This window comes from Rattus norvegicus, chromosome 9 (genome assembly GCF_021556685.1).
Source record: "Rattus norvegicus strain SHRSP/BbbUtx chromosome 9, alternate assembly SHRSP_T2T, whole genome shotgun sequence".
Classification (NCBI taxonomy): domain Eukaryota; kingdom Metazoa; phylum Chordata; class Mammalia; order Rodentia; family Muridae; genus Rattus; species Rattus norvegicus.
This window is the reverse complement of record NC_141542.1, coordinates 54,773,056-54,798,457: the sequence shown is the minus strand read 5'-3', so window position 1 is coordinate 54,798,457 and position 25,402 is coordinate 54,773,056. Positions and strand designations below refer to the sequence as shown.

The window sequence follows — 25,402 nt, the reverse complement described above, 5'->3', positions numbered from 1 at the left end:
CCTTCCGCTCTCTGATGGGACACACACGATGCTGATGTCTCAGGATTCAGTGAGCATGGAACAGTTTGGGGTCTTTGGCCTAGTACTCCTCCTCAGTGACCCGCGAGTGCCCTCTGCACTGTTTCCTCATTGGCTCTCAGCTCTAGGGTCCATCTCGCCGTTAAGAGAACGCAAAGACAGCCTGCTTATCTTCCCAGTCCACATACTGGTTTCCTTTGGGGCCATCCCACACACAAGAGAAAAATTTCCAGTCAGGGACAGGCCTATGCTCTATGTGGAGCCCCAAGAGGCAGCTCTGTCTCACAGGCTAAGCATAGCAGAGGCTCAGGGGGTTCGCTGGGATGAATTCAGAGGACTTTCGCAGCTAAACACTTTGCTGAGCAGCTCTGGGGTTCTCCCGGGTGCTGTGACTGCCAGAACCCTCTCTTAAGTGTCCTTATGTCAGGTGGCTCTGTGGCGCAATGGATAGCGCATTGGACTTCTAGTGACGAAAGTGTCCTTATGTCGAGGACAGAGAACTGCAATGTGAGCACAACATGGACTTCCACTGCCTCTGAGGGACTGTGGCAGGGTCATCGTGCCCACAAATACTCAGTAGGAAGTATCTTTTCTGAATCTTACTGTATATGCCAGGGACAGAAATACATGGACAGCTCGTACAGAACCCCTGGACTGCCTCCAAGTCCCCCGGGTGCTCTCAGCAGGTGCTCGGTCTGTCGGGACATGTCTGGGGAGGGGCAGGGCAAAGTAGCAGAAAGCACTACATCATGTCTAGAGGAAGAGATCCAACTGCAGAAGGGGGGAGACGGGGTGCAACAGCCCAGCAGCTTTCCAGGGTGGGGCTCAAGCCAGGAGAATGGGGTCCCAGGCACGTGTGAGGCAGAGAAGGGAGCCCTCTAACATAACCATGGAGAATGGGGTCCCAGGCACGTGTGAGGCAGAGAAGGGAGCCTCTAACACAACCATGGAAGACTTGTGCACAACACTGCAGCAGGACGAGCTGGGCAGCGCTCAGGTCGGAAAACAGAGAGCCAGAACTCAGGCGTCCAAAATGAAGACTTCAGGGCAGCGTGGATCACATTAGGAGGGAAGGAATACTCACAGTCCTCTGGCAAAACCTCCTTGAACTGCTCAAAGTAGGAATTCAGCCGCACCAGGCTCTCCACATTGATGACTTCTTGTAGGGATGTGTCTCCAAACCTGGGGAGGATCGGGCAGCAGGAGAGGCCATGTCATCACCAGTGAGTTGAAAGCTGAGGAAACCTGGAGGATGGATTCTCCAGAGTACATAACCTGCAAGCCCAAACCCCACGTCTCTCTCCTTCCTGAAGCCATCCCTACAGTATTAGGGGCAGATTCACAAGCAGAAGCCACTGAGACTCTCTACGGGCGTGCCTAAGTACACTGGAGGGGGGGTCGTGAGTCATCTCCCTCACGCAGGTTCACATGTGGAAGGCTTGGGCTCTGAGCACCAGTGGGAGGTGACTGGATCCTGGTGGATTCACTGATGGATGATGCAGTTCCCAGTTACATCTCTAGCAGGAGCCAGGGCCTCGTTGGAGGCGGCAGACACTGGGATACATCTCTGTCCTCTGCACACTGTCTCCATCCTCTCTGTCTCTTGCACACTGTGGGGTAAGCTGTGCTCTCTGCCCCACTGTGTGGTTTCTACACGAAGATTTTCTGCCTTGCCATGCACAGGCTGAGGAGCAATTGAGCCAGCAACCATGGCTTGAAACTTCGGCAATCACAAGCCAAAATCAGCCCTCACTTCTTATGGTCTTTCATCCTGTTAAAGTTATTTTGTCACAGCAATGAGAAGTGGCCTAAGGCACCAGGCTCAGAGGCTGAAAGGCCAACTTGTATGTCACAGGCTCTCATCTTGGAGTTCATGTGCCCTCCTCCCTCAAAAGCACCTAGGAAAGGGGACGGCAGCAGGGGTGGGAGGGAGTGGAGAGCTTTTGGTGCTGCTTCTAGGAAATTGGCAGGAATATTCTACACTGGGCTAGAAAAAGGATGAAAGTTCAAGAAAAATACAGCCAAGGAATGGGTTCTTTGTATCTTGAACATCTTGATAAGTCCCTAGAAACAGTGACCTCAGGACCGACCCTATTCTTTGTATGTATCTAGAATGATATAAAGGCAGACTGGAAAAAAATTAAACCCACCTTATTTAGCATCTGCTGAGGTTATACCATAATGCTGTCTGTACCTTTTTTTTTTCCCCTTTAATCCTCCCTCCCTCCCTCCCTCCAGACCTGCCTGGCTGTCTGAGCTGGCTTAGTCAAGGGACCAAGGACATCCTGCCTGGGTCTGAAGTCACTCTGCTGTGAACACTAAGTATCCCCTGGGCTGGCCTGGGACCTCTTTCCTCATCAGGTGTGTCTGGCCTGTGCCCACTACCAGTTGTAAGAGAGACCATTCTAAATGCCTGAGGTAAGCAGTGGATACTACGTGCATGGAAAGTGCTAAACAGAAAAACAAACAAAGGATGAAAAGGCCCTGCCGTTGTGTAGTCTGAGACCTGGACCCTCAGCCCAGCCTGCTGCCACACTGCTCTATGACCTACTAGCATTCGCCTCAAAGGCAGTGCTCCCTCCTGCTCAACACAGACGGGACTTGTCGCTGTCCTGTCCAGAAACTGCTCAACAGCGACTGGATGCAGGGATGCCATTCTTTCTCCTGGGACACCTCCAGCTGCAGCTCCACAAGAGCCCACTCTCCTCAAAATAGCTTCTTCTAACTCCTGCCTCAGGGAGGCTCTGTCTCCTGGGCTGGTGCCTCAGCCTGGGCCCAGTCACCATCTCCTCTGAACTTGACCTTCTACTTTGTCCTGATCTCAGGGCAGGCACCGACCCACTGTCCCATCCAGGAGCCCAGGCCACAGTCTACTTCTGCTCCACATACCTGCTGGCCTCTCTCAGACACGATACCATGCTCCAGCTGAGCAGCTCCTCAGCAGCACTGTGGCCCAGCCTCACCAGCAACATCATCCAATTTCCCTCGAATCCTTTCTACCCACGGCCAGAAAGAAGTATGACTAGAACATGTTACTCTGATCGCGCCCCGCTCCACTAAAAGTTGTCCGACGTTTCCCAGTACCCAAGGTGTATTTCCCTAGTTAGGGTGGGCTCACAGTCCCAGCTCCCTAGACACCGAGCACCCGGCCGCACAGGCGTCAGCACACACCTCTCGGCCAGTGTCTGTTGCTCATTGATGCCCACGTTGAAGAGGACGGGCTGCACCCGCAGCAGCATGCCGCTCTGGATCTCTCTGGGGAGAGAGTCAAACAGTGGGCCTGGCAGAGGAATCCGCACGTTAAAGCCATCCCTGGTGGAGAGAGAAAACGCAAAGACGGGGTGAGGTCAGGACGCTGGTGGTGGAGGACACACCCAAAGCACACTTTAGAGCCCTGGGTGATGCTCTGGCTAGGGCCGTTCAATGCCCACTCAGACATTTAACACCTTACATTACAAAATTGACATGGGTCTGGGAAGGCTGTAGGCCATGTTCCAAAGAGTAAAAATAAAAGCAAAGAACAGAGACAGGCACAGTGAGGCCCCACTGTGGATGGAGACAGGGAAGCCCCGCTGTTGACGGAATGTTAGATGACAATCTTACCGGTTTCCTGTGATGACTGGCAGCATGTCACTAGAAGCATTCGAAGTGGCCTGAGTGACTTTAAAGGTCACATTCCTCAGGTCCATGATCCCAAGGCTCATGTCCTCCAACATGGCCAACTCCTCTCCTGAAATTAAACAGTTACATATCCTGGTGATGTTTGAACTCTTTAACATCTGGAAGGAAGGGCCAGGAGAGGCTCAGATAGAACCATGCTTGCGGCCCTGGGGTCACGTCCAAGCTGGGGGTCTCACCATAGGTGCTCAGCAGGCTCTCAAACTGGGCCAGGAGCCCGATGGTATAGAGCTGCCGTAGGAAGCCACCATCGTGCAGGCAGTTCCTCAGCTTGATGATAAAGCCACAGATGAGGGCGGTCAGCTGTGGAGAGGCACGGGGTGATGTCAGAAGAGTGAGCCTTTTCTCCCCAACCAGTTACCAGCACATGCCCTGTCTCTTTGTTTCCACTTAAGGGACATCAGCAACGTCTTATCATCCCTTGGGGTGCGGGGCTGGGGATCCAGGGACACCCTGGCTGTAAGACCACGATAATCCAAGGCTACAGGAAAGTGGTAACAAACCACAGGCTTGTGGCGCCTGACACAGGTGGGTGTGGACTGGGCTCAGCCTCTGACAAAATCTACCCAGGTCACTCCTGAACTGTAATTTTTGGAAGCTTAGAATCAATCCCCCACAGGGAGAGCCTGCCAGACCCACACCAACCCTGTGTGGAATCAAGAGTGAATGTGGCTGTCTGGTTTCCCTAGGGAGGTTTTCTGTGGGATAAACAGGCTTCCAAGCATCAGCAGGGGAGCTCCAGAGTGCCAGCCACCAGCTGCTCTCATCCTTTGTTTATTGCTGACATCTTTTGACTCAGAGCAATCGTAATCTCCACACTGAGTGGTGACTGAAATCTTAAATGGAGCCCTTTGACAAGCCACAGAACTTGAGCGCCTGCTCTGTCAACTGCACTGACCAGTCTACATGGCCCTAGATGACATTCCTTGTACAGACAAAGAAAAAGGTGACAAAGGGGCATTTGCTGTTGCCCTGCTTGGTGGCAGGCAATCCTGTCATCGATGAGGTGGGCTCCTTCCTGTACCTCTCTATTAAGTACACCTAAAAGCAACAGATGAAGGAGACATGGCCACTTGTTCTTTTCACAAGTGAAGGGGATGGGCAGAGCTCCCCAAGCCCAATTTCTCCGAGGAAGGAGGTGTATATGACCACCCTGTGTCTCTTGGCCTTACGGTTTGGCAGAAGACGACGTCACGGCGATACTGCAGGCTGAGGTAAGAGGCGATTGTGGGGGCGCTGTCCTGCATGAGCAGGAAGACCATGGCTGCCTTGGCCTTGTCGCTCATCATGGCCACACAGTCTGTGAGGGTGGTCAGCAGAGGGTAAAGGGCCTCGCTCCACTCACCTGCACATGAGCGAGGGACTCATTAGAGTTTGGAAGAAAGGCTTAGAAGCAGGCACTGTAAGGCAGCACACTACCTGCACCTAACCATTGTTCCAACCTTCCTCTCGCACCCCCAGCCCCTCTATACCTCCCGAACCTGCTTCCCCCACCACAGAGCCTGGTTCTGCCCAGAGCCAATGCTGTTCCCTTGTTCGTCCGTCCCTCTACATGCGCTGCTCAGTAAGAGATCAGCTCTGCTCTGGTGTCATCCACATACAGCACTTAGCATTTACCCTTTACTACCAGGGATCCTTCTATGTGCCAAACTAGAGCTGTTGAGGACAACAGCAGTGAAGTTTCTGCAGGTCTCGGCAGGACCGGAAACAAGAGGAGCAACTGCCTTCCACCTTGTCACTCACTGCCCTGCTTGTTATCAACTACCTCCAGCTCAGCTCTCTTTAGGGATGGACAGGAACTTCAACCCTGTGCTTAAACAACCCTTTAAAATAGAGCCCGGAGGGAAGGCGCAGAGCAGGGGCAGCTTTGGCTCCGCCTTTGTTTCCTTCCTTCTTGGAAGACATCTAAGGGAGAAGACATGCCCTGTCCAAAAACAGGCATCAGCGTGTCTACTTGGGGAAGCGTCCCTCCAGACAAGCTTAGGGCAGTGGGCACCTGAAGGATAGACTGCAAGCTGCAGAGCCCTCAGACCAGCAACTACACTGCCAGAGAGAGCCTCTGTCTGACACAGTCTGAGGGCAGGAAGAGAAGGGAGCCTTGCTTGCTCACCTGCCATCTGACTAGCACGTCAACTCCAAGCATGTATGGAGAACTAGCCACCCTCAGCGGCTGGCCTCACTACACAGAACAGTCCAGGGTTGGAAATGATCTAACTGGATATGCAGGCACACTATATGTGGACAAGGGAGAAAGAGCAGGCTTAAATTTAGAATCTAAGGCAGAAAGGTCTGAGCAAATATGACACAGTGACAAAGAACATTGGACTAAGAAGTGGAAAATATGAGTCCCAGGCCTGGCTGCTGTGCAGTGGGAGACACAGGCAAGGCCCTGACCCCTCAGCCACACGGGACCTTATTGGGAAAATCAGAGAGAAGCGCCAGATAGATGCCCAGACCGCACTCCTCCTCTGAACTCCTCAGGCACCAAGTGTCCTGCTTCTTTGAAGAACTCTGATTCTGCCAAAAATGGCCAGTGAAAAACCAGGGGGCAGGGCATGTTGTTGGGGAAAGGTAAAGTCAGTGAGCCTGCTTCATAGCTGGGTGTGGTGATGCACGCCTGCAATCTCAGGGCCTGGGGGTAGGGGTGACGCAGGAGGTTAACAAGTTCAAGACTAGCCTGGGCTACATACTATTATCCAACCTCAAAAAATAAAAACCACCTAGCACCACCTTACTGCTCCCTTCAGTGAGCACTGGACTCACTGAAGTCCACTGGAGTGAGCTCAGATCAAATGTGCCATCTTGACTTTGCTTTCCCAGTCAGCAGACTCACAATTCACAGGATAACCATGGTTATTTTACCCTGAAAGTGAGCCGCATAGACGAGTCATTTTGTTCAACCAAGCCGAGCCTCCCCCATACGACTTTGTAATTTTAACTACTCTTTTTCAGAAATGAAGCTCATGTAACAATTTGCTGAACTAGAAAAAGAAGAAATGGCTGAGTGAGAAGCACTCAGTACTTCTCTTGGAAAACGGGTGTTACGGACCTACAAGAGGGCGATCCGACATCTTCCCAGGTAGTCTCAGGCAAGGCTGGATGGCCAGAGTCCAGTAAAGCCCCAACCCCCACTGCCATCATTTCTAACACCTTCCTGTCCTATCCACACAGAGAGGAAATGGGGGTGGGAGCTGAGAGTCATCCCAAGCCACAAGTCACATCTGACTGACTCTCAGAGCCAGTCTTTAGTGGTCAGCCTGTTTCTGCTGAGGAGAGAGTAGGAGATTGAGGGTACTACGTGTTTTACGTATGCATAGAAACACAATTTAGAACAATCCTAAGCCAAACTGATTTCAACAGCAGCACCTGGTATCTACCCAGAGCTGGCTGGGTGCTGGAGCTGGTGAAGGGCTTTCAATGTGCTACCTCAGAGGGAAAGACGGCAAGGACTACTACTGTTTATACTGTTTTGTTATTGTTGAGTCAGGTCAGCTAAGCAATGCTCTGAGAGTCAGTCAGATGTATACAGATGTCCACTTCTGCTCAGCTATCTGCTACCCAGCGGCAGCTGCTGCCCGACAGCCCATGGCCCACACTACTTTTGGTGGCTTCAAACGCTCTTTCGTCTACAGGCTGCTTTTTAAAAATTAAGCCATTGGTATGAACAAGGGATGAGAGATAGAATGCATGTGTGTCTGTATGTTTATAGTATATGCATATATGTGCTCACATGTAGGTGTGTGCATCCGTATGTGCATGGGTAGAGACCAGAAGTTCATGTCCAGCATCCTCTTCTATCGCCCCCACCTGACTCTCTCTGTGGGCCTGATGCACACTGACTGCTTTCCCTCCTGGCCAGCCAGCAAGCTCTGGGGACCAGCCTGTCTCTGCCTTCCTCCGCAGAGCTGGGATTACAGGTATGCGTTGCCACTCCTGGCTTTTCACTTGGGTGCTGCGGACCTGAAGTCAGATCCTCACGAGTACATGGCGAGCACTTTATTCCCATCAAAGAATCGATGTCTCCAGCCTCTGGATTGTGTGTTTAATACAGATTAAATATGCAGTACCGGACCCCAGCAGGGAACCATTTTTAACATCAATTGTGGAAAAGCTGCCAGTGTTCCCCAAGAGGAAGAAGAAAGAGTTCTATAAACCAGGCATCTTCTGCGTGCTGATAGAAACCGGAGTGGAGAAGAAGCCTGAACTCCCTCCACAGGCTCCCAGGCCACCTTCTCTGGTTCTCACTGTAGGCCTTGGTCTGCCACACGTAAGACACCAGGCTAGTAAAGGGCATCCACCCAGGCTCAGTGACTGAGGGCTCCTCCATGACACTGGGATCTAAGACCCACTCAGGCTGCTACACTGATGTATGGAGGAGGAGGACTACTAAGGGACCTGAAGCAAACAGGGAGAAACAATGAGTCTGGGTAGACACTGGCTCAGTGCACACAGAGCATGGACTCATGGCACCCATCACTAGCTGTGCTCTAGATGTGCCACAGGTGTCTTTCCATCTTATGTCTACGCACAAACATCCATCACTGGTATGGCCGTGTAGCTGACTGTAGAGAGTAACAATCTGTGTGGGGAGAAAGGTGCATGCACACTGTGAGAACACCACAAGCTGTAAACAGGTTTGTCAGGGACTAGATCAGGGCTCGGTGCACCTTACAGTAGTCTTTATAGTCCAGGAGAGCCACAGCGTCTCTGCTGCACTAACTGAAAACAGGTGACAGCCACTATAATGTTATAAAGCAGGCTGTGGACAGGAGTTAGCTCAAGACAGAAGCCCACACACACCTGAGGTAGAATCGGGGCCTTAGGTTCTCCATGGAAATGTGGCAGAAAGATTTCATTTTTAACAATAATCCCAACTAAGGCCCAGATTAAAGTGGGTTAGAATTCTAAAGCTGTGTCGATTACAGAAGTTGACAGAGGAAGCTGTCCACCATATTCCCAGTGGACACTGATCATCCAATTGTGCCTTCAAAAGTTACACGCGCCTATGTGACGGTAAACAAGGAGTGTTTACAAACATGTACCTTTCCAAATTAGATTACCCACCACAGGAAGTCCAATGCACTCAGAAATAAACCACGTGGAAAGGTTTTAGGCCACAGAAGGAAAACCACAACGTGCCTGGTGGCCCGTTTCAGGTCATATCCCCCCTAAGTCCCACAGGTCCCTCACCACACCTCAAAACAAAGGAAGTACTGAAATATTCTCCTAACTCTGGGAACACAAAACAATCTTCAATAACTGAGCTACAAGCACTACCTGAGCATTTAAATGTCAGCAGCGGGAGGCTTGAACGCAAAGCACGTACCTGGACTGGACTCTTCAGGAGGGGGGCTGCAATCTGCACAGAAATGGAGGGCGACAGGGGTGATTAAGGAGCAGCACACAGTTCAAACATGAGCAGCTCAGTTGGAGCTGCTGCACCAGCACCAGCAGCCAAGTGGTTAAGCACAGGGAGAGGAGGCCCGGGCTCAGGCCTCTTCCCCAGCCTCCCCAGGGCTTTTCTGCTGCCGGGAGCAACTGAGCCCTCTCAGTGGTGAACAACGCTATTCACCAGAGTCAACATCCATGTGGCTAACACTTCAACATAAGATGTTCTTCAAGCCGAGTGAGCCAACACACAATGTTACGGACGCCACGCTGATAGCACACAACAATGCCAGACGCCACACTGATGACGATGCAGAGGTGGAGCCCCATGCTGGCTTTCAACATCAAGGAGAGACACTAACCAACCAAGCATGCAGAGCAACTGTGGGGCCACCGCCCTGGCTGACAGAGGAACCCAGGGCTCAATGTCTACGGCTGAGCTCCACACTGCTAAGGCCCAGTGATAAAACCAATACACCGACAGAACCTTCAAAAGTGCAACGAAACTCGATGTAAAAGCTGTATGACTCGAAAGATAGCTCTAAATGTGAAACTCCTCCAGCCTTGCTGCCCCTCCAGCCTTGCTGCCCCTCCAGCCTTGCTGCCCCTCCAGCCTTGCTGCCCCTCCAGCCTTGCTGCCCCTCCAGCCTTGCTGCCCCTCCAGCCTTGCTGCCCCTCCAGCCTTGCTGCCCCTCCAGCCTTGCTGCCCCTCCAGCCTTGCTGCCCCTCCAGCCTTGCTGCCCCTCCAGCCTTGCTGCCCCTCCAGCCTTGCTGCCCCTCCAGCCTTGCTGCCCCTCCAGCCTTGCTGCCCCTCCAGCCTTGCTGCCCCTCCAGCCTTGCTGCCCCTCCAGCCTTGCTGCCCCTCCAGCCTTGCTGCCCCTCCAGCCTTGCTGCCCCTCCAGCCTTGCTGCCCCTCCAGCCTTGCTGCCCCTCTCAGAGGCAGCTGAGAAAAGATCCTACCAGGCTAGTGTCAGCAAACCTGTGGTGCATTCTCTCAGTTAGTGACTGGTGTGGGAAGGCCCAGCCCATTGTGGTCGGTGCCACCCCAGGGCATGGGGTCCTGGGCAGGTATAGAAGAAAGCAGGCTGAGCCAGCTGGTAAGGAGTGCTCCTCCATGGCCTCTGAATCGTTTCTGCCTCCAGGCTCCTGTCTTCAGTTCCCACTGACTTTTCTGGCTGATGGACTGAGCTGTGAGCTGAATAAGCCTTTCCTCCTCAGGTTGCTTTTGGTCATGGTGTTTTATCACCACCATGGAAACCCTAACTGGAAAAAGCACACTGGACACGTGAGCCACAAAGACAAACAGCTTCATCACATGACATACTAGCTCCTCAATTTTAAAATATCTAACCGTCTTCCTCTGTATCTGCAGAAAATATTTTGAGTTACAAAAAAAAAAAATCATGCATTCATTTATGGTGGGCAAATAACTTACCACCTAACTACATCCCTAGACCTACAACAAGTTCACATTAAAGAAAAGTAAGTAATGAACTTTGAGAAGAAAATTAAACAGGAAAATGAGAACAAAACAAGCACCAACTAGTTCCATGAATCCATCACAGGCGTGGGAGGGTGACAGCTGTAACCGCTGCTCCCCGAGATGGAAAGTAGGCGACGTGGACATTGCAGACAGATGAGAGGCAAAGGACATGCCATTCATGACATTTCCCAGGAGACTGATGGAGACACACGACTGTGCTCAATGGCCGATGTCTAACTGAGAATCCCTCATCACACAAAGCCTGGCCTACATACTTCGGGGCTGGACTTGGCTTGAAGCTCCCCATGGACATGAGAGGGAGGCAGGAACTGGGTACTCAGCCAGGGCTCAGATGACTTGACCAAGTGTTCTCCCGCCTCTTATAGGAAAGAGTGAAAGGCCCAATGAGGAGGACCGGCAGCCACTTGTTCACCATGCCCTGTATCCTTCTGAAGTGTGCTGCTGCACGGCATCGCTCTGTGCCCAAGGTCTCCCTCTAAGAGAGGTGTCGGACAGGTCAATCTAGCTTAGGTGCCATCTGACTGAGTTACAAGACCAGGCACCATGCTTCTGTTGAGTGAGAGTGTGCCAGCCAATGAGAGCCTGTAGGGCTGCACGCATCCTCGTCCAGCAGAGTTCCTACGCAACTTGCCCTCTGAAAACCAGTCCACCCATTCCCAACACAATGAAAGAAACACCACAGAGGCATCTGCATCATCCCCCGTCAGCTTCTCAGGTCGGCTTACAAACCCGAGAAGACTTCCCACCATGGCACTGGAGCCCGGGGGGCCCACCGGCCCATGGTGGTGATGATGCAGACTCAGTCCCTCCAGTTGCATGGGAAAACAGGAGCCCCACCCTGCCTATCTGCTGTATGTATGTGCTGACCCTGTGCTGCCTTTAGCCCCCCTGCAGTCTGCACTGGGGAGGCACACATGGAGTCAGACACAGATACAGAGGTGACGCGGCACAGGCTGAGGTGGCATGGGAAGCGTGGATGCATACGCACGTGTGTTTGAGTGAGGATGGCATGCAGCAGTGGGCATGGAGGAGGGGCATGTCGAGGAGGGGGCGTCACAGAAGGGGTCCTCCGGTCTGATCCAGTAGGCTTGGCTGTCCCTGTTACCTTTCTTGCTGGAACAGGTGCTTGAACAGGGGAAAACATCCTCGCCGCCCTCCCCATGCAGACGTTCCTTCTGCAGCAGCTTGTCCACCCGCTGAATGATGCACTCCAGGCTCTTGTCCACATTCAGCCACACTTTCTCCTTCAAACCAACAAGACTGTCTGGGTCAGCTTGTCAACAGAACAACAGACCCAGCCTGTCTCCATCTCTTCCCCACTTCCAGACCAGTGATGCCCAAGTTGCCATTCAATTCAGATATGCTTTTCTAAGGCAACTTACAGCCTTGTGGTCACTCGCTGAAAGCCTGGCAGATACCCACTGCCAGCTCTGGAAGACAGATGGCCTTCCAGACAGGCCTCACCTGACAGGTCACAGGGCACTAAGAGCTCATCCCTGCCTCCTTCCACTGCGGGCTCCCTACAACCATCACAAACACTGAGGTTTCCTTCTGATGGACAGCAGTGAAAACATCTGGCTTAGGTGGGGCCTGAAGGAAGAGAGTGAGGCTGGGAGGAGCTGCAGAAACCCACACAGATCACAGGCTGCCAGAGCTAGTGAGCACTCTGCTGCTGATTAATAATTCAGTGCTTCCCAGGGTGCCTCTGAGCAGTAGCCCCGACAAATGACGACAGGTTGCAGGATATGACCCCTTCTAAAGAGACAAGGGTCCAGCTCAGGGCCCACACTGGAACAATGAAGTGACATGGTGTCAGGGGCAGTGGCAGCCTGGGCACCTGAGCCTCTGCATTCAAACAACAAAGAATCCTAAAGGGTGAAGGACGAGAAGGGGTGCTGAGTAAGAGGAGAGGCTTGGCTCCCAGTACAGTTTACACACACTATGGTGTGAAAACAGCCAACCTCTGAACATCAGGTGCCCAGAGCCATCTGGGAAGCAGACCTTGAGCTTGCTAACAGAGGAGCTGACACTTCGTGAGGGAAGACACAGGCAGCAGTTCTACAGTCCAGCAGCAGGATCATAGGCAGGGGGCATACTCACCCACTCTTCCTCATGCCAGTCCACCTGCAGGGAAGACCGGCTGCTCCTCCCTGCCCACCTGGCCATGAGGGTGTCCTGGTCATTCCGAAGCATCACCTGCTCCTCCTCAGTCGAGGTAGGGGAGGCCTTGGAAGCGATGTAGTCAGGCCGTGCTGCATTCAGCCCATGGATGGAGTTGGCCAACAGCTTACAGTCACAGACAGTCACCAACTGCCGAGTCTGCAGGTTCACACAAACCAGGGCTGCTAAGTGTGCTCTCTTACAGAAGGAGAGAGGCAAAGGCCAAAGTCCCCCCACCCATCCTGTTCCACACAGCCTGCTAGAAGAGCATTCTCAAGGATATCTAAATACAAAGGCAACATGGGGTAATCTCAGCAAGAGCTTTCCTTCAAGACTAGAGGACACAGGGGTCTGCTTGAGACCTGCTTATCCCAGAAGGGGTCAAAGAAGCTTAGAAGGGGTTGAAGAATCCTATCTGACATTTTCTGGCTCTGCTTGCCTTTGACCCTACATCACTGGAAAAAAAGGCTCCTTGGCAACTCGGGCACTGTGCCCAGCCTCTGGGGGTAGTCCCCAGTGATCGCAAATTACTTGAGCATGTCTTATGCAGAAGGCTCACAGTTCCCACCTTGGAGACTGCAACAGGAGCTCCACTGTTCCTAGCTTTACTGCTGACAACCGTTGCTTCCTCTCCCAGTGATCCTGGTCTGTCTTTAGATCGTGGGGACTCATGTGAAGGCTATAACACAGTCTGAGCAGGAACAATGCCACCCACCAGCAAGTCAGGTGAGGGTGGAGAGGTGCAATGAGAATGTGTCGGAGGGGAAAGAGCACCATGCATCAAAGGTGGCATAGCCACTCTCTCAGTATGCAGCAATGCTTATATATTTTTAAGTCAGGATTGAGCTATGGTTAAACTGAACTTTTAAAATTAATTATATCTAAGCCAATAAGGTTATATTGCTCACTTTTTTAAAAAGATTTATTTACTTATGTATGTATGGAGTACACTGTCACTGTCTTCAGACACACCAGAAGAGGGCCTCAGATCCCATTACAGATGGTTGTGAGCCACCATGTGGTTGCTGGGAATTGAACTCAGGACCTCTAGAAGAACAGTGCTCTTAACCACTGAGCCGTCTCTCCAGCCCCTGAGAGTAGCTCATTTCTTATGAATAAATGATTGCTCTGTTGATGCTGACTGAGATGTCACTAAGAAAGCTGTAGTCTGTGTGAATTCCAGGAAAATGAATACACATTTAACTTGCTGGAAGATACACATCAACTTGTTGGCCTGAATTCACAACTGGGGCTTCCCACGTGGGGCTCTCACCACAAGCAAGTCATAGACTTCCCTATAACATGAATTTAAAAGAAAAGCCTTCAAGGTCACCACAATGCCACTCTCTGTACAGCTCTGGGCACTTCTGGGCCGCTCTGGGTGGTCTAGTAGCTTCTAGAAACTCGAGAGACCTCTGCACCCCACACACAGCTGGGCAGCCCCCTCCTACCTTGTCTGCCAAGATGGCGAGAGTCCTCTCAAGGCCAGTGGCAGACCTGTCCTTCGCCGCCCTTGAGAGCCGTTCTGCATAGTAGCTCACTTGGGTTTTCAGGGTGTTGATCTGAGCAATGATCTCCTTGGCCCGGACGACATCCTGTGGTATGTAGATTATGGACTGGCAGGTAGAAGATGTACTAAAAGGAACAACAGGTCCTAAGGGGCTCTCCAGAGCATCCAATCCACCCTCAGCTATCCCCACACTGGAGGTGTTTTCTTGGGAAGTTTAGTCACTGATGTGATGGGCCAAGGTCAATCTTAGAAGACCAATTTTTATCTAAGGAGAAGTATAAAATGTATATAAGACTTTTATGTGTGCCTGTACCTGGATGTGTCTCTATATTTACCACATACATGTACATGTGTATAAGTACCTTGGAATATCACTATCAATAGTTACACAATGCTGGGATCTTACCTAGGAACTTCATCCAGTAACTTATAAGTGGTCCTTCAGATATGGGGTCAACTTACACCAGAAGGGACCAATTACCATAGTATAATAAATACTCAAATATATTTTTTCTTTAAAAAAAAAACTAAACAAAAACCATCCCCTAAAGTTTGCTTCTCCATTTGGCCAATAGGGCCTTCAAGGCTTCCTGTGAGCAGACTCACATTGTCCTCACATGTATTAGCCAGAGCAAGTTCCCAACAGTGGGATCCTTTCTCTCTCCTGTGTTTCAGGACTTCCTCATGCCGACAACAATGAATTAGAGAAAGCCGAGGCTGAGCCAGCCAGAGGCAGGCCCAACAACTCAACACTTCTGAAACTACAGCCCCTCCTCCTTCCCACCTCCTCACCACTGTGGTGCAGCTGCAGTGTCTGGGAACCAGATGTCAAGGGGCCAGGCCAGCTGCTGCCCAGGTAGTCAGGAACCTGTGAGGGGCCAGGTCCATATGCCCTAGCTTCAGAGGTGGGCCACATGTGTGGCCATCTAAGGTGGCACCAATACTAAGCTTGTATTTCTTAGCTCAGGTCCCAACTAAGCATCATAAAGTTGTATTTGAGGCCATCTGAGGATGCTTGAGAAAATGAGGAGGAGACATAAAAGTCCCCAATGCAGAGGTGGTGATTCTGGGATGTATGGATAAGGGAGGGAATGCTCTCCCTTCTGAAATGAAGGACTGGCCTTGAGTTCCAGGAGGAGGGCACTGTAGAGAGCAGAGTGACTCTCATTACAGCCCCCCACTTGCTGGAGATGAGCATCACCCCAGACCTTTCCAGGGAGGTCCAGAAGCAAGTCAGGAAGAAAACACCACTGCCCTTTCTTTCTTGACTACAGGGCAAACATGCAAACACCACAAACCAAACTGCCCCAGAGGGAACCACCACCACCACAAGCCCACACAGCACAGCGGACACGATGATCTGCCAGAAGCCCATGCAGCAGATGGCGACGGAGCCTGGGCAGCACAAGCCATTGCACAGCACCGCCTGCAGGAGCTACTTTCCAATCTGCAATCTCTCCCAAATGAATAGCTGCTACCTGGGACAGTCAGGTCTCAGGGATACATTCCAAAGAAGAGTCAGAAAGTAGAGTCTGTTCTTTCTGGTCCTCAGCCTTGAGAGTCTACATGGACTATGTGCTGTGTGTAGGTCTACTGTCTCATATGCCCATGGCTGTGCACACTGTTACAGCAACATCCACAGGACACGTGGAAGTACACTGTGAAATTGGCAGTACAAGTTGGCAAAGAACCGCTCTTGGGGACATCAGGAATACATACATTATGTACTTAACTCCCAAATCAGGAGGCACACAAAGGCAATGGGTGGGGTGCAGAGGCTATACTGCCTTGTGGCAAACAGGCCTCCATGGGAGGGGCCTCTCTCTTCTACTCATTGTCTGGGTTCTCAGTTCTTCCTGCAACAGCTCAGGAGGCAATGGCCTATTGTGTGATCCTTGGGCTTCATATTAGACTCCCATCTGGGTCTGTTGACCCATCCCTACTCACAGTGGAGGCCATGGGCTGAGCACAGAGCCATGTGAGCAACAGAGTGGAGGCCTAACGTGTACCTGCTCTGGCTACAGAGAGTAAAGCTGCCACTGCATAGATGACAGTCTCATGGAACCTAGGGTAGGATCAGATCTCTGAGATCTGGGTGATCCCTCGCTCCCAGGCTGGAAGGTTCCCTGCGGTCTCACAAATGCTTGGTAACCTGGAGAAGAGAGTGGAATCCCAGGAGTAACCAAGCCCTTCCTGACATGGGAGATCCAGAGTCTTCAACTAAGATGGAACCTGAGGAACTTTCCAGAAAAGGTTCACATGAAGCACCTGGGTTGGAATTTACCAAGAAGCAGTGGGGCCCTTGGCTCTCCATGCTCCACTTGCTGCTCATCCCTCAGGCTCTTAGGGATCTGACTCATCCTGCTAGGGGAAAGAGTAGGCCTCCCTTCAGAAAGCCAGAGGAGAGAAAAGCAATAATGTTCTGAGGGGACACCGAGATCACAGCTGTGGAGGAGGAAGGGGGAGCAGCATCCCTCCCAGAAGCTGTCTTCCCTCCCTGGAACTCCAGGGAAGGGACTCCTCAAGGGAAGCTGGTGGGTGAGGCACCTTCTTGGCTGTGTTTGTAGGGACTCAGGACTTCCTGTCATTGTGTCTCCAGCAGAGCTCTAGCATGCCAATGACGGTCTAGCCCCAGCCCGAAAACCTCATGGGTCATTAGATCAAGATAGCAGCATTGCGGGTTGGGGATTTAGCTCAGTGGTAGGGCGCTTGCCTAGCAACCGCAAGGCCCTGGGTTCGGTCCCCAGCTCCGGGAAAGAAAAAAAAAAAAAGAAAGATAGCAGCATTTCCCATAGGACTGTGGGGCCTCCTCTCTTGGGAGTTGCTGGTTTCCCAGTCTGGGACTACTGAGGAGATCCTAAACAGACATGGTAGCTTCTGGCCCCATGTAATTCTCTGGAGGAAAAGGTTTCTCAGCTATTGTTCTGCTACCCAATGGGAAAACTGACCTTAAAATTACCATCATTAAAACCAGCACAAATTATAAGTATTTCAAAAATGTAAACTGGCTCTATCAGACAAAGGGAAAGCGAAAACCCAAAGGCCTCACACTTCTTGCTGAAGAAGAGCAGACACAGATTTGTAATCCTGGCTACTAAAGACTGAGGCAGGAGAATTATAAGTTTGAGAAAAGCCTTGGCTGCAGGATGAGTTCAAGGCTAGTTTGGGGATGCTTAGTGAGCCCTGTCTCAAAAGAAAAAAAAATGTTAAAATGGCTGAGGTGGAGTGCAGGGATAAAGCTTTGCCTACCCTGTGTTGAAAACAAAGAGCGGTTCCCAAATGGCCTTGGCTGGACGAGGCAGCTGACTGTGTAAAGGTAGGCAGCTAAATGTAAGGGGGCTGATGTGATGCCCCGGCTGGCACCTGGACCCACCAGGGCTCTTGTGCAGCTGGGAGGAGGCAAACTGGGCCCTGCCTCCACTGAGTGCAGGAAGAAACTGCTGTCAGGTAGGAAAGGAGGCTGCAGGGTGCAGCCTGGCTATTCATTGTCAAAGAACATTGCAGCTGGAAGGGAGAGCTCCGCCTCTGGGAGGACATGGAACCGGGAGCCACGCGGCAAATGGGATGGAGCCACCCCAGATGAAGGACAGCACAGGCTTCTCTACACAAGAGCGAGAATCAACGTACACTCTCTCCACAGACAGAAAACTCACCAACACTCCTCAAAACTGCTAAAGAAAAAAAAAAAAAAGAAACCAAACGAAGCATTAGCAATTATTAGCAAATACCACAGGCAAAGCACAGTTTAAAGGCTGACTGGGTTTGTTTTCTCTCTAAATACTTGGATGTAATTTGTTGAGACCACAACCACAGGGATAAGCAAACCTATGAGTCAAAAATGCTTGTTTCCCGGAGTGAGTCTGAGGGCTGTGCTCAAACCCCAGGGATATCCCAGTAGGGCACAGAACACAAAAGCGTCTGCATGTAAAGAAAAGCTCAGAGAGTGCAAACTGCTGGGAAGGTGGGCTTAGGACATTACTACTACGTTAATCAAATCGGTTATAATACCTGAAAGGCCAAAGAGGCATTGGGGAAACCAGTCTGAAGCTAACATGTATAGTTGTCTGATAACAAACTGTAACCTTTCATGGACAAGGGACAGCCAGGTTCCTGACTGGCCACCTGAAATGAATGGACTTTCTCTGTCAGGAGCATGTCACCTCACACATTCACTCTTCCCACACACACTAACTGAGATAGGAGCTTTGCCCTTCTCCCCACTCCCCAGGGTGCTGTGGATGCCAACAATGAGGAAAGGCTGAGCACCCAGGTTGTCTGCTCGGTGGGATGGAATGAAGGCTACCTGACACTTACTAAGATACTGAAATGGCTTTGCTGAGCCCAGCCTCTCCATGCTCCTCCTCCCCATACCCAGGCTGGGTGACACACTGGCAGGACAAGCTCTGTGAGAATGTCCTTTCCTGCTCTCTGCTCAGTCTCTGGCACTGGTGGCAGCGTGGCACTCTGGTCTACCTGCCTGACTCCACGGGCTCCTCATGGGCTGCTGGTCTAATTGTGCAGCATCCTGATCCGGTGGACAATGCCCTCCCTCTGGCCACAACAGCAGAACTGGACAATGACCAACCAACACCTACTTGTTCGAGGACCCTCCTCCACCTGCTTCTACCTGCCAGCACGTGGGAGTTTCTGTGGCTTCCTATCTCTAAGAGCATTCCACTCTCAGATCAAGAGCACATCTTGCTGAGGCCTCCCAGTAATATTTGGTCTTATCCCCTCTCACCTGGTGGATTCTGTGCTAACCCACCTGCTGCCTTGCCCTTTCTGAGATCAGAGAGCTGCTCTATTCTCTCCCCCTCACCTTACACACATGCATGTTCCACAGAGGTGCAATCAGACTCTGAGCAGTCTCCTTTCTGGTGCTTCTCCACTGCACACTCTGCCCAAGGGCCTCAACGTGGCGTCACCCTGCTCATTTTTACACTCACACCTTCTAACCACATTTACATTTTGCTAGGTGACATTGCCCACCCTGCCTCAGTTTCCTGCTCGGAGCAGAACTGTACAACCCTCTAGATCCTTCCAGTTGTGAGAACACTTGCCACTGCTGTCCTTTAGGAAAGAACAGAGTGCTGGGGCTTTAGGAACTACAGAATGATCCCTGAAAGTGTTGTCTTGTCAGAGGCTTTACGGGTCGGGTGCTCCACCAACTGACCAGAGACTGCAGGACGCTGAGACAGCAGGCACCGTACACAGGCAGCTAGCTGCCAGAAACAGCTCTCAGAGGCGGCTCTCTGTATGCAGCTCCCTGGAAAGACTAGACTAGTGGCTAGGTGCTTCACCACTCCCTCCCCTCAGCCCAACGCACACAGAGCAGCACAGGGTCCCTGAGGCAGCTCCTCCAGCCACGCAGAAGCAGATCAGATGGCTGGATGCTTTTGCAGCTCTGTTTTGATTCTCGTTTTAACTCACAGACGTCAGACACAACTGTACAAGGATCACAAAGACCCTCCTTCACTTACTGCTTCTTGGCCTCTTCAAACTTGTGCAGCTTTTTTCGAAGACCTCCTGACTTAAAACCTTGGCAGTGTGCTGCTGGGGCTCCAATAGTGACGACGTCGTAGTTCTGATCTGAGCGACAGAAAGCTTTCTTCCATTACTCTGGGGTCAGGCTGACAGATAAGCTAGTTATGGCAACCCGCATAGCATTGTGGGACCTGCAGCCCATGTGGCTCCCTAATCCAACATCCAGAGGCCAAAAGAGGGCTTGCTGGACCCAACACTAACTATTCAGTAAGAAAGCCAAAAGGCAACGCCACCGCCTGGACTAAGTGCTCACTTCCTCTTCTCTTGGGAAAGGGTCACTGACCAGCAACTTTCTGCTGTGAAAACAAAAGGAAGCTGAAGAGCCAAGAGGAAGGGGTTTGGACTTTGTCCTTGGGCGTTGGAAGAATGAGGGAGAGAGAGGTAGGGGGTAGGGGGGGTGTCTCTTGCTGCCCAGAATATAGGAAAAATGGGCCATATAAAGGGCAATTCAAGGACCAAGTACACAGAAAGAAGGAAGCAGAGCAGCACCCAGCAACGGGTGAGAAGGGCAGGTACCTGAGCCGCCGTCGTCCTGAACTCGCATCCTCTGTATGTGCAGGTTTGTGGGAACGAATTCTAACTTTTTATCTGCTTTCAAGCTGCTTGCTTTAAACGAAGGACCTAAGCAGTAAAACAAGAAAACAGACCATCAACACGCACCGTACACAAGCAGAAATCGCCTGGAGCAGCACGGAAGCAGGTGCATCTCAACTGAGGCCTGGACTATTCTGAGTGGCCATTCAAGACAGTAGGTGGGAGGACAGCTTGCAGGCAGGGGACTGGCTCTGAATGCTCTCTGGTGAGCAGAGCCAGAGATAATCAGCTCTTAGAAGGCTAGAGTAGTGAGGAGGCCATTCCTCCTACAGCTCAGCTCAGAAAGACATGCTATACAGATGTGACCATAGGTGGTGTGGTGCCACCATGACAGAAAGCAGTGGTCCATGCCAGAGACTGCCTGCCAAGTCTACAGACGGCCATCACCTCAGAGCCTCGAAACTGCCTTCCTGTGACAGCACACCTCAATCTGAAATGAAGAGCAGACCTGTACCTCACCTTGGGTCAGGCTCCATGGCACTGCTTGCCCTCTCCAACCCGTTTCAGTAAGTTCCCTCACACAGGGGCCTAGAGAGGTTGACAGCATAACCAGCAGCCACAGTCTTATTTCTAGAATCAGAATCTAGAGCTAACTAAGGTGAAAGTGACAAGAGGAGAGCGATGGCTCTCGGGTAGACTGCCACTGTGCTCTGCCTACAGGAGTATAGAAGACACACTGTGACTCTCAGACCTGCAGGGTGCCTGTCTTGGACACTGTAAGGAATATAGCCAAGGCCAGTGTTTAACTGAGAGTCTCAGAATAAGGATGCTTCTGACATTTGAAAAGCTCTATCCTAGAAAACTCAAGTTTGCATGAGTTGCACACTTTTTCAGGAGCATTTATCTAGCATGTGCCGGTGCCTCAACCCCTCAGGCAAATGCTGGCATCTTTCTAAGTGATGCACTAGACTTCTCAAGCTTGGACCAGTCCCACACACTACCACCTTGCTAAGTTTAAAAACAAGTTCCCATATTGTATGTGAAAATCACGGTGAGGGGTCATGATTTTCCCTAAAGTGACAAAGCAGTATATAGAAGGAAAGAAACCAAAGATAAAGACTACTTTGAAAGAAAGGAGTGGGGCTGGAGAGATGACTCAGCGGTTAAGAGCACTGACTGCTCTTCCAGAGATCCTGAGTTCAATTCCCAGCAACCACGTGGTGGCTCACAACCATCTGTAATGGGATCCGATGCCCTCCTCTGGTGTGCAGACATATAGAAAGACCAAGCACTCATATACATAAATAAAGCAAAAAATAAAAACAAACAACAAAAAACAAAAAGAAAGGATGGAAGGGAAGACAGAAATGTAATTATATTATAGTCTCAAAAATAAATCTTTATGAAATAAATCATAAGAAAAAAAGAGTACTTTAAAAGACTAAACTAAGAAATAAAAAATAATCATCCCACTTGGAATAGAAAATGGGTTAAAAAGAAGTTAAAAAGAGGTTTGACCAAGAAGGGCGCTCTCCTAGCATGCACTAAGTCTGGGCTTGACCCCCAGACTCCAGCCTGGGGAAAAGGAGAAGCAAGTAAAGAGGAGGAAAAGTTCAAGTGTCCGAACTTCACTTTCTCCTTTGAGTTTAAAAGAGCGAACTGCACTCTGACAACTTACCCACTCACTAAAAATGCCATCGACTATTTAAGCTGGGAAACTGCTTTGCTTCAGGCAAACAGTCCCTATCTTTTGTTTTTCAGGGGTATGAGGCGAAAATGAAGAACAACAAGGCCAAGGAAACCTGGGACGTCAACCTCAATTCCCGGGTTGTTTTAGGAGAAAATACCAGAGAAAGACTTCTTGCAATTCACTGATTTATCATTTCAACTAAGATCTGAAAACCGCAGAGTTGAAAGAATTCACACCTACCTGAGAATCTATTTTAAAACCCACTCAAGATGATCCGAAAGTCTGAGCACCCCAGGTCTTCAGTGCCTGGTTAGCAGTGTGGGAGATGCAGGTACCTGGGAAGACAGGGCCACACCCACCTTTGTACTGATGGAGGTCAGTCAGGTTCTCCTGGTAGGTGAGGATGATAGTCTGATACTGGGTGACAATCTGGCGCCGGAGGCTCTCCCAGCAAGGGGACAGCTCCCCCAACTCTTCCAACTCACAGACTCTGCAAATAAAACACACATCAGGTTGCAGGGCTGGCTGGTTCACCTCCCTGCAATTGGGACCACTGCCATCCATCCTCACAGGATGATGTGAGAGATCACTGAGCACACAGAGCAACTACAGGAGCCAACGAATGTTGTGGGGTGGGGCGGGGGAGCAGCTGATGAGGGGCTCTGTCTGGTGACCTTGAAAATGTCGCTCAGTTCCAGTTCTCTGCAGGATGATGCATTACTCCAGACCAGAAGGACAGGAGATGGGAGACACCACTCACCTCCCCACCCTCATTCCGACAACTCCCTTTTTGGGTCAAGAACACAGCGACAGTCTCACACTTCTGGGAGGGGGGCCCATCTCCCATCTGAGCATCCTTGCTGCCCACACTGGGTGTCAGCCCTGCACATACAGTTGTTGTCAACACCTTAACTGGCTCTAAAGGACCTGCCCGATGAAGGGGCTCTTTGAAGCAGCAGCACACAGAAAGCACACCAAAGCTCACAGCAAGAGAGTGGGGAGACAGCTCAGGGTTTAAAAGTGGCTGAGTTAGATCCCAGGAGCCTCGTAGTGAGAGAGAACGGAGTCCACGAGGCTGACCTCTGACCTCCTACATGACACATGCACATATGCCCCAGCCCTGTACACTAAGAATTAAACTTGAAAATTGTAGGTGCTGATTACAGTATAAACATGTGCAAATAAAGACAGTGGCTCTTAAGTTAAAATTACGAAACAAATATGTACATAAACCGATAAAACAGCAAAACAATAGTTTGTAAATTTAGATGAGTGGTATGTGGTCCTCACTGTATTCTTGCTATTTTTCTCAAATTCTGAATTTTTCAGGGTGAAAACTGAAAACATCCACATTAGGTGTGCTGGCTGGTTTTGTGTTGACACAAGCTGGAATTATTGAAGAGAAAGGAGCCTCCCTTGAGGAAATGCCTCCATGAGACCCAGCTGTAAGGCATTTTCTTAATTAGTGATCAAGGGGGGAGGGCCCAGCCCATTGTGGGTGGTGCCGTCCCTGGGCTGTTGGTCCTGGGTTCTATAAGAAAGCAAGCTGAGCAAGCCAGGGGAAGCAAGCCAGTAAGTAACATCCCTCCATGGCCTCCGCATCAGCTCCTGCTTCCTGACCTGCTTGAGTTCCAGTCCTGACTTCCTTTGGTGATGAACAGCGATGTGGAAGTGTAAGCTGAATAAACCCTTTCCTCCCCAACTTGCTTCTTGGTCCTGATGTTTGTGCAGGAATAGAAGCCCTGACTAAGACACTAGGGCCCTGTGTTTCTGGATGCATGGTGTTAATCACCAATGCCGATTTAGAAGAAGCTGTGGTGGTCACAGCTGTCAGTTGTGGTGGCTCAGTTGTGTGTCTGACAGACAGAAAATCGTCTGACCCTTACTTGGAACTGAGAAAATAGGCCTCAGGATGAAAGCTTAGCTCTGTGGGAGGGGAGGACCCTGAAGGGTCATCCTCTGAGCCCAAACAGGATGGAAGAGAAGAAGAGAGAGAAGGAGGGATGTGCTGATGTTAGCCAAGCCTCTGGGGCTTCTTGCCCGCCAAATTGCGAGACCGAGGAGCACAGTGAGGCTTCGGATGGTTGGGGCACAGGGCCAGCAAGGGGAGAGCCCAGGTCCGCACTCCGCCTGTGGAAGGCGTGTGTGTGCTCATGGGGTCCATCCTGCCCACTCGGCTCACCTGGCTGCATCTTCTTCCAGCAGGAGCTTCACAAACTGCCGAGGCACGTGCAGCGAGAGGACGCTCTCTGCCATCTGCTCCAGGATCCGTAGGTGGTTGCCATCGGTGGTTGGGAAGCGGTACATGCGGCAGATGGCACCACCAAACACTGAGGTGGGAATGAAGGAGACAGGCTGTGGGTGAAATGGCTGCGGACCCACCTGCACGGCTCCTCCTCGGGCCCTCAGTGACTCTACAGCTGCTTTCCCAAGAGAACGGATAAGCAAGCGAAGAGCAACAACAAACCCAAGAGCCACATAAAGCCAGCCCCACCAGGCAGCTGTCCGGCACGCCTCGCTGTCAGAGGATAGTCAATCAACAGCAAGGAGCAGAGCCAGCACCAGAGCCAGGGCAAACAGTGACTCTGCACACTGCAGAAAATGCCATACTGATGAACAGCGGCAGAGAGGTGCCAACTGGGACATATGTGTGCCAGTCAAAGTAGGCAGGAGTAAAGGGTGGCCAGTCACTGAGAGGAACCTGCTTACCCGCTTTCAGTAAGCTGTCTTTTCGCAAAGAAGCATATTTGGATCGGATTCCCAAGGCCTCGGTCAAGCTCTCGTCAACGGGCAAAACCATCTGATAAGAGTTAGGGAAAAGGACAAGAACGCTGGGTGTGGAGACTGAAGCCAGGCCACAGACGTGGACCTGTGTGTTACACAAGACCTGGAAGCTGAACTCGAAGAATTGGTCAACAGTGCCCACGCTGCCCAGCACGCGCACGCGCACGCACACACACACACACACACACACACACACACACACACACACACACACACAATCAATGTCCTACTGCACAGACACTTTTCTTTTGAGTCACTGCACCTTGAGTATCAGGGTTGTGGAACACAAAATGAAACAGAAGGGCAGAAGCCATCAAGAATACAAGAATATCCTCAGTGCAAGTGCTCTGAGTATACTTTGGGCAAAATGAGGTATCATTTTATAATGCGTCTTCGACAGCACTGGTTCTTAAACTGGCATTCTTGTGTGGTAACTGTCTGGGTGAGAGACTGTGTGGGCCATGAGGAGACAGGAGACAGGGAGGGGGTCCTGGTTGGGAGGAGTGTGAAGGTGACCAGGAAAGTCAGTCACTGCCAGGATGTGATAGAAGGCCTAGGTTTCCATCACCTCTTCGCTCACACCTTCCCGCTC

The 25,402-nt window shown here is 51.1% G+C and overlaps 1 protein-coding gene across 36 annotated transcripts in view; it reads right to left on the bottom strand.

The window, feature by feature from the left end:
- The window catches only part of Inpp4a (inositol polyphosphate-4-phosphatase type I A), a 118,328-nt gene that overhangs the window by 17,391 nt on the left and 75,535 nt on the right, over window positions 1-25,402 (bottom strand). For 6 of the 36 annotated variants that reach the window (XM_087567794.1, XM_087567795.1, XM_087567767.1 and 3 more), the window contains 14 exons: window positions 24,736-24,826; window positions 24,209-24,356; window positions 22,386-22,516; window positions 20,319-20,423; window positions 19,739-19,847; window positions 14,200-14,383; window positions 12,689-12,907; window positions 11,577-11,832; window positions 9,023-9,055; window positions 4,869-5,041; window positions 3,876-3,999; window positions 3,622-3,748; window positions 3,190-3,330; window positions 1,103-1,200 (listed from right to left, as the gene is read on the bottom strand). In XM_087567794.1, the coding sequence (XP_087423920.1) occupies window positions 1,103-1,200; window positions 3,190-3,330; window positions 3,622-3,748; window positions 3,876-3,999; window positions 4,869-5,041; window positions 9,023-9,055; window positions 11,577-11,832; window positions 12,689-12,907; window positions 14,200-14,383; window positions 19,739-19,847; window positions 20,319-20,423; window positions 22,386-22,516; window positions 24,209-24,356; window positions 24,736-24,826 (1,939 nt within the window). Of the gene's footprint in view, window positions 1-1,102; window positions 1,201-3,189; window positions 3,331-3,621; window positions 3,749-3,875; window positions 4,000-4,868; window positions 5,042-9,022; window positions 9,056-11,576; window positions 11,833-12,688; window positions 12,908-14,199; window positions 14,384-17,911; window positions 17,930-19,718; window positions 19,848-20,318; window positions 20,424-22,385; window positions 22,517-24,208; window positions 24,357-24,735; window positions 24,827-25,402 lie in introns of all 36 variants that reach the window. The other 30 variants (XM_087567789.1, XM_087567783.1, XM_087567787.1 and 27 more) reach the window with 9 other exon arrangements.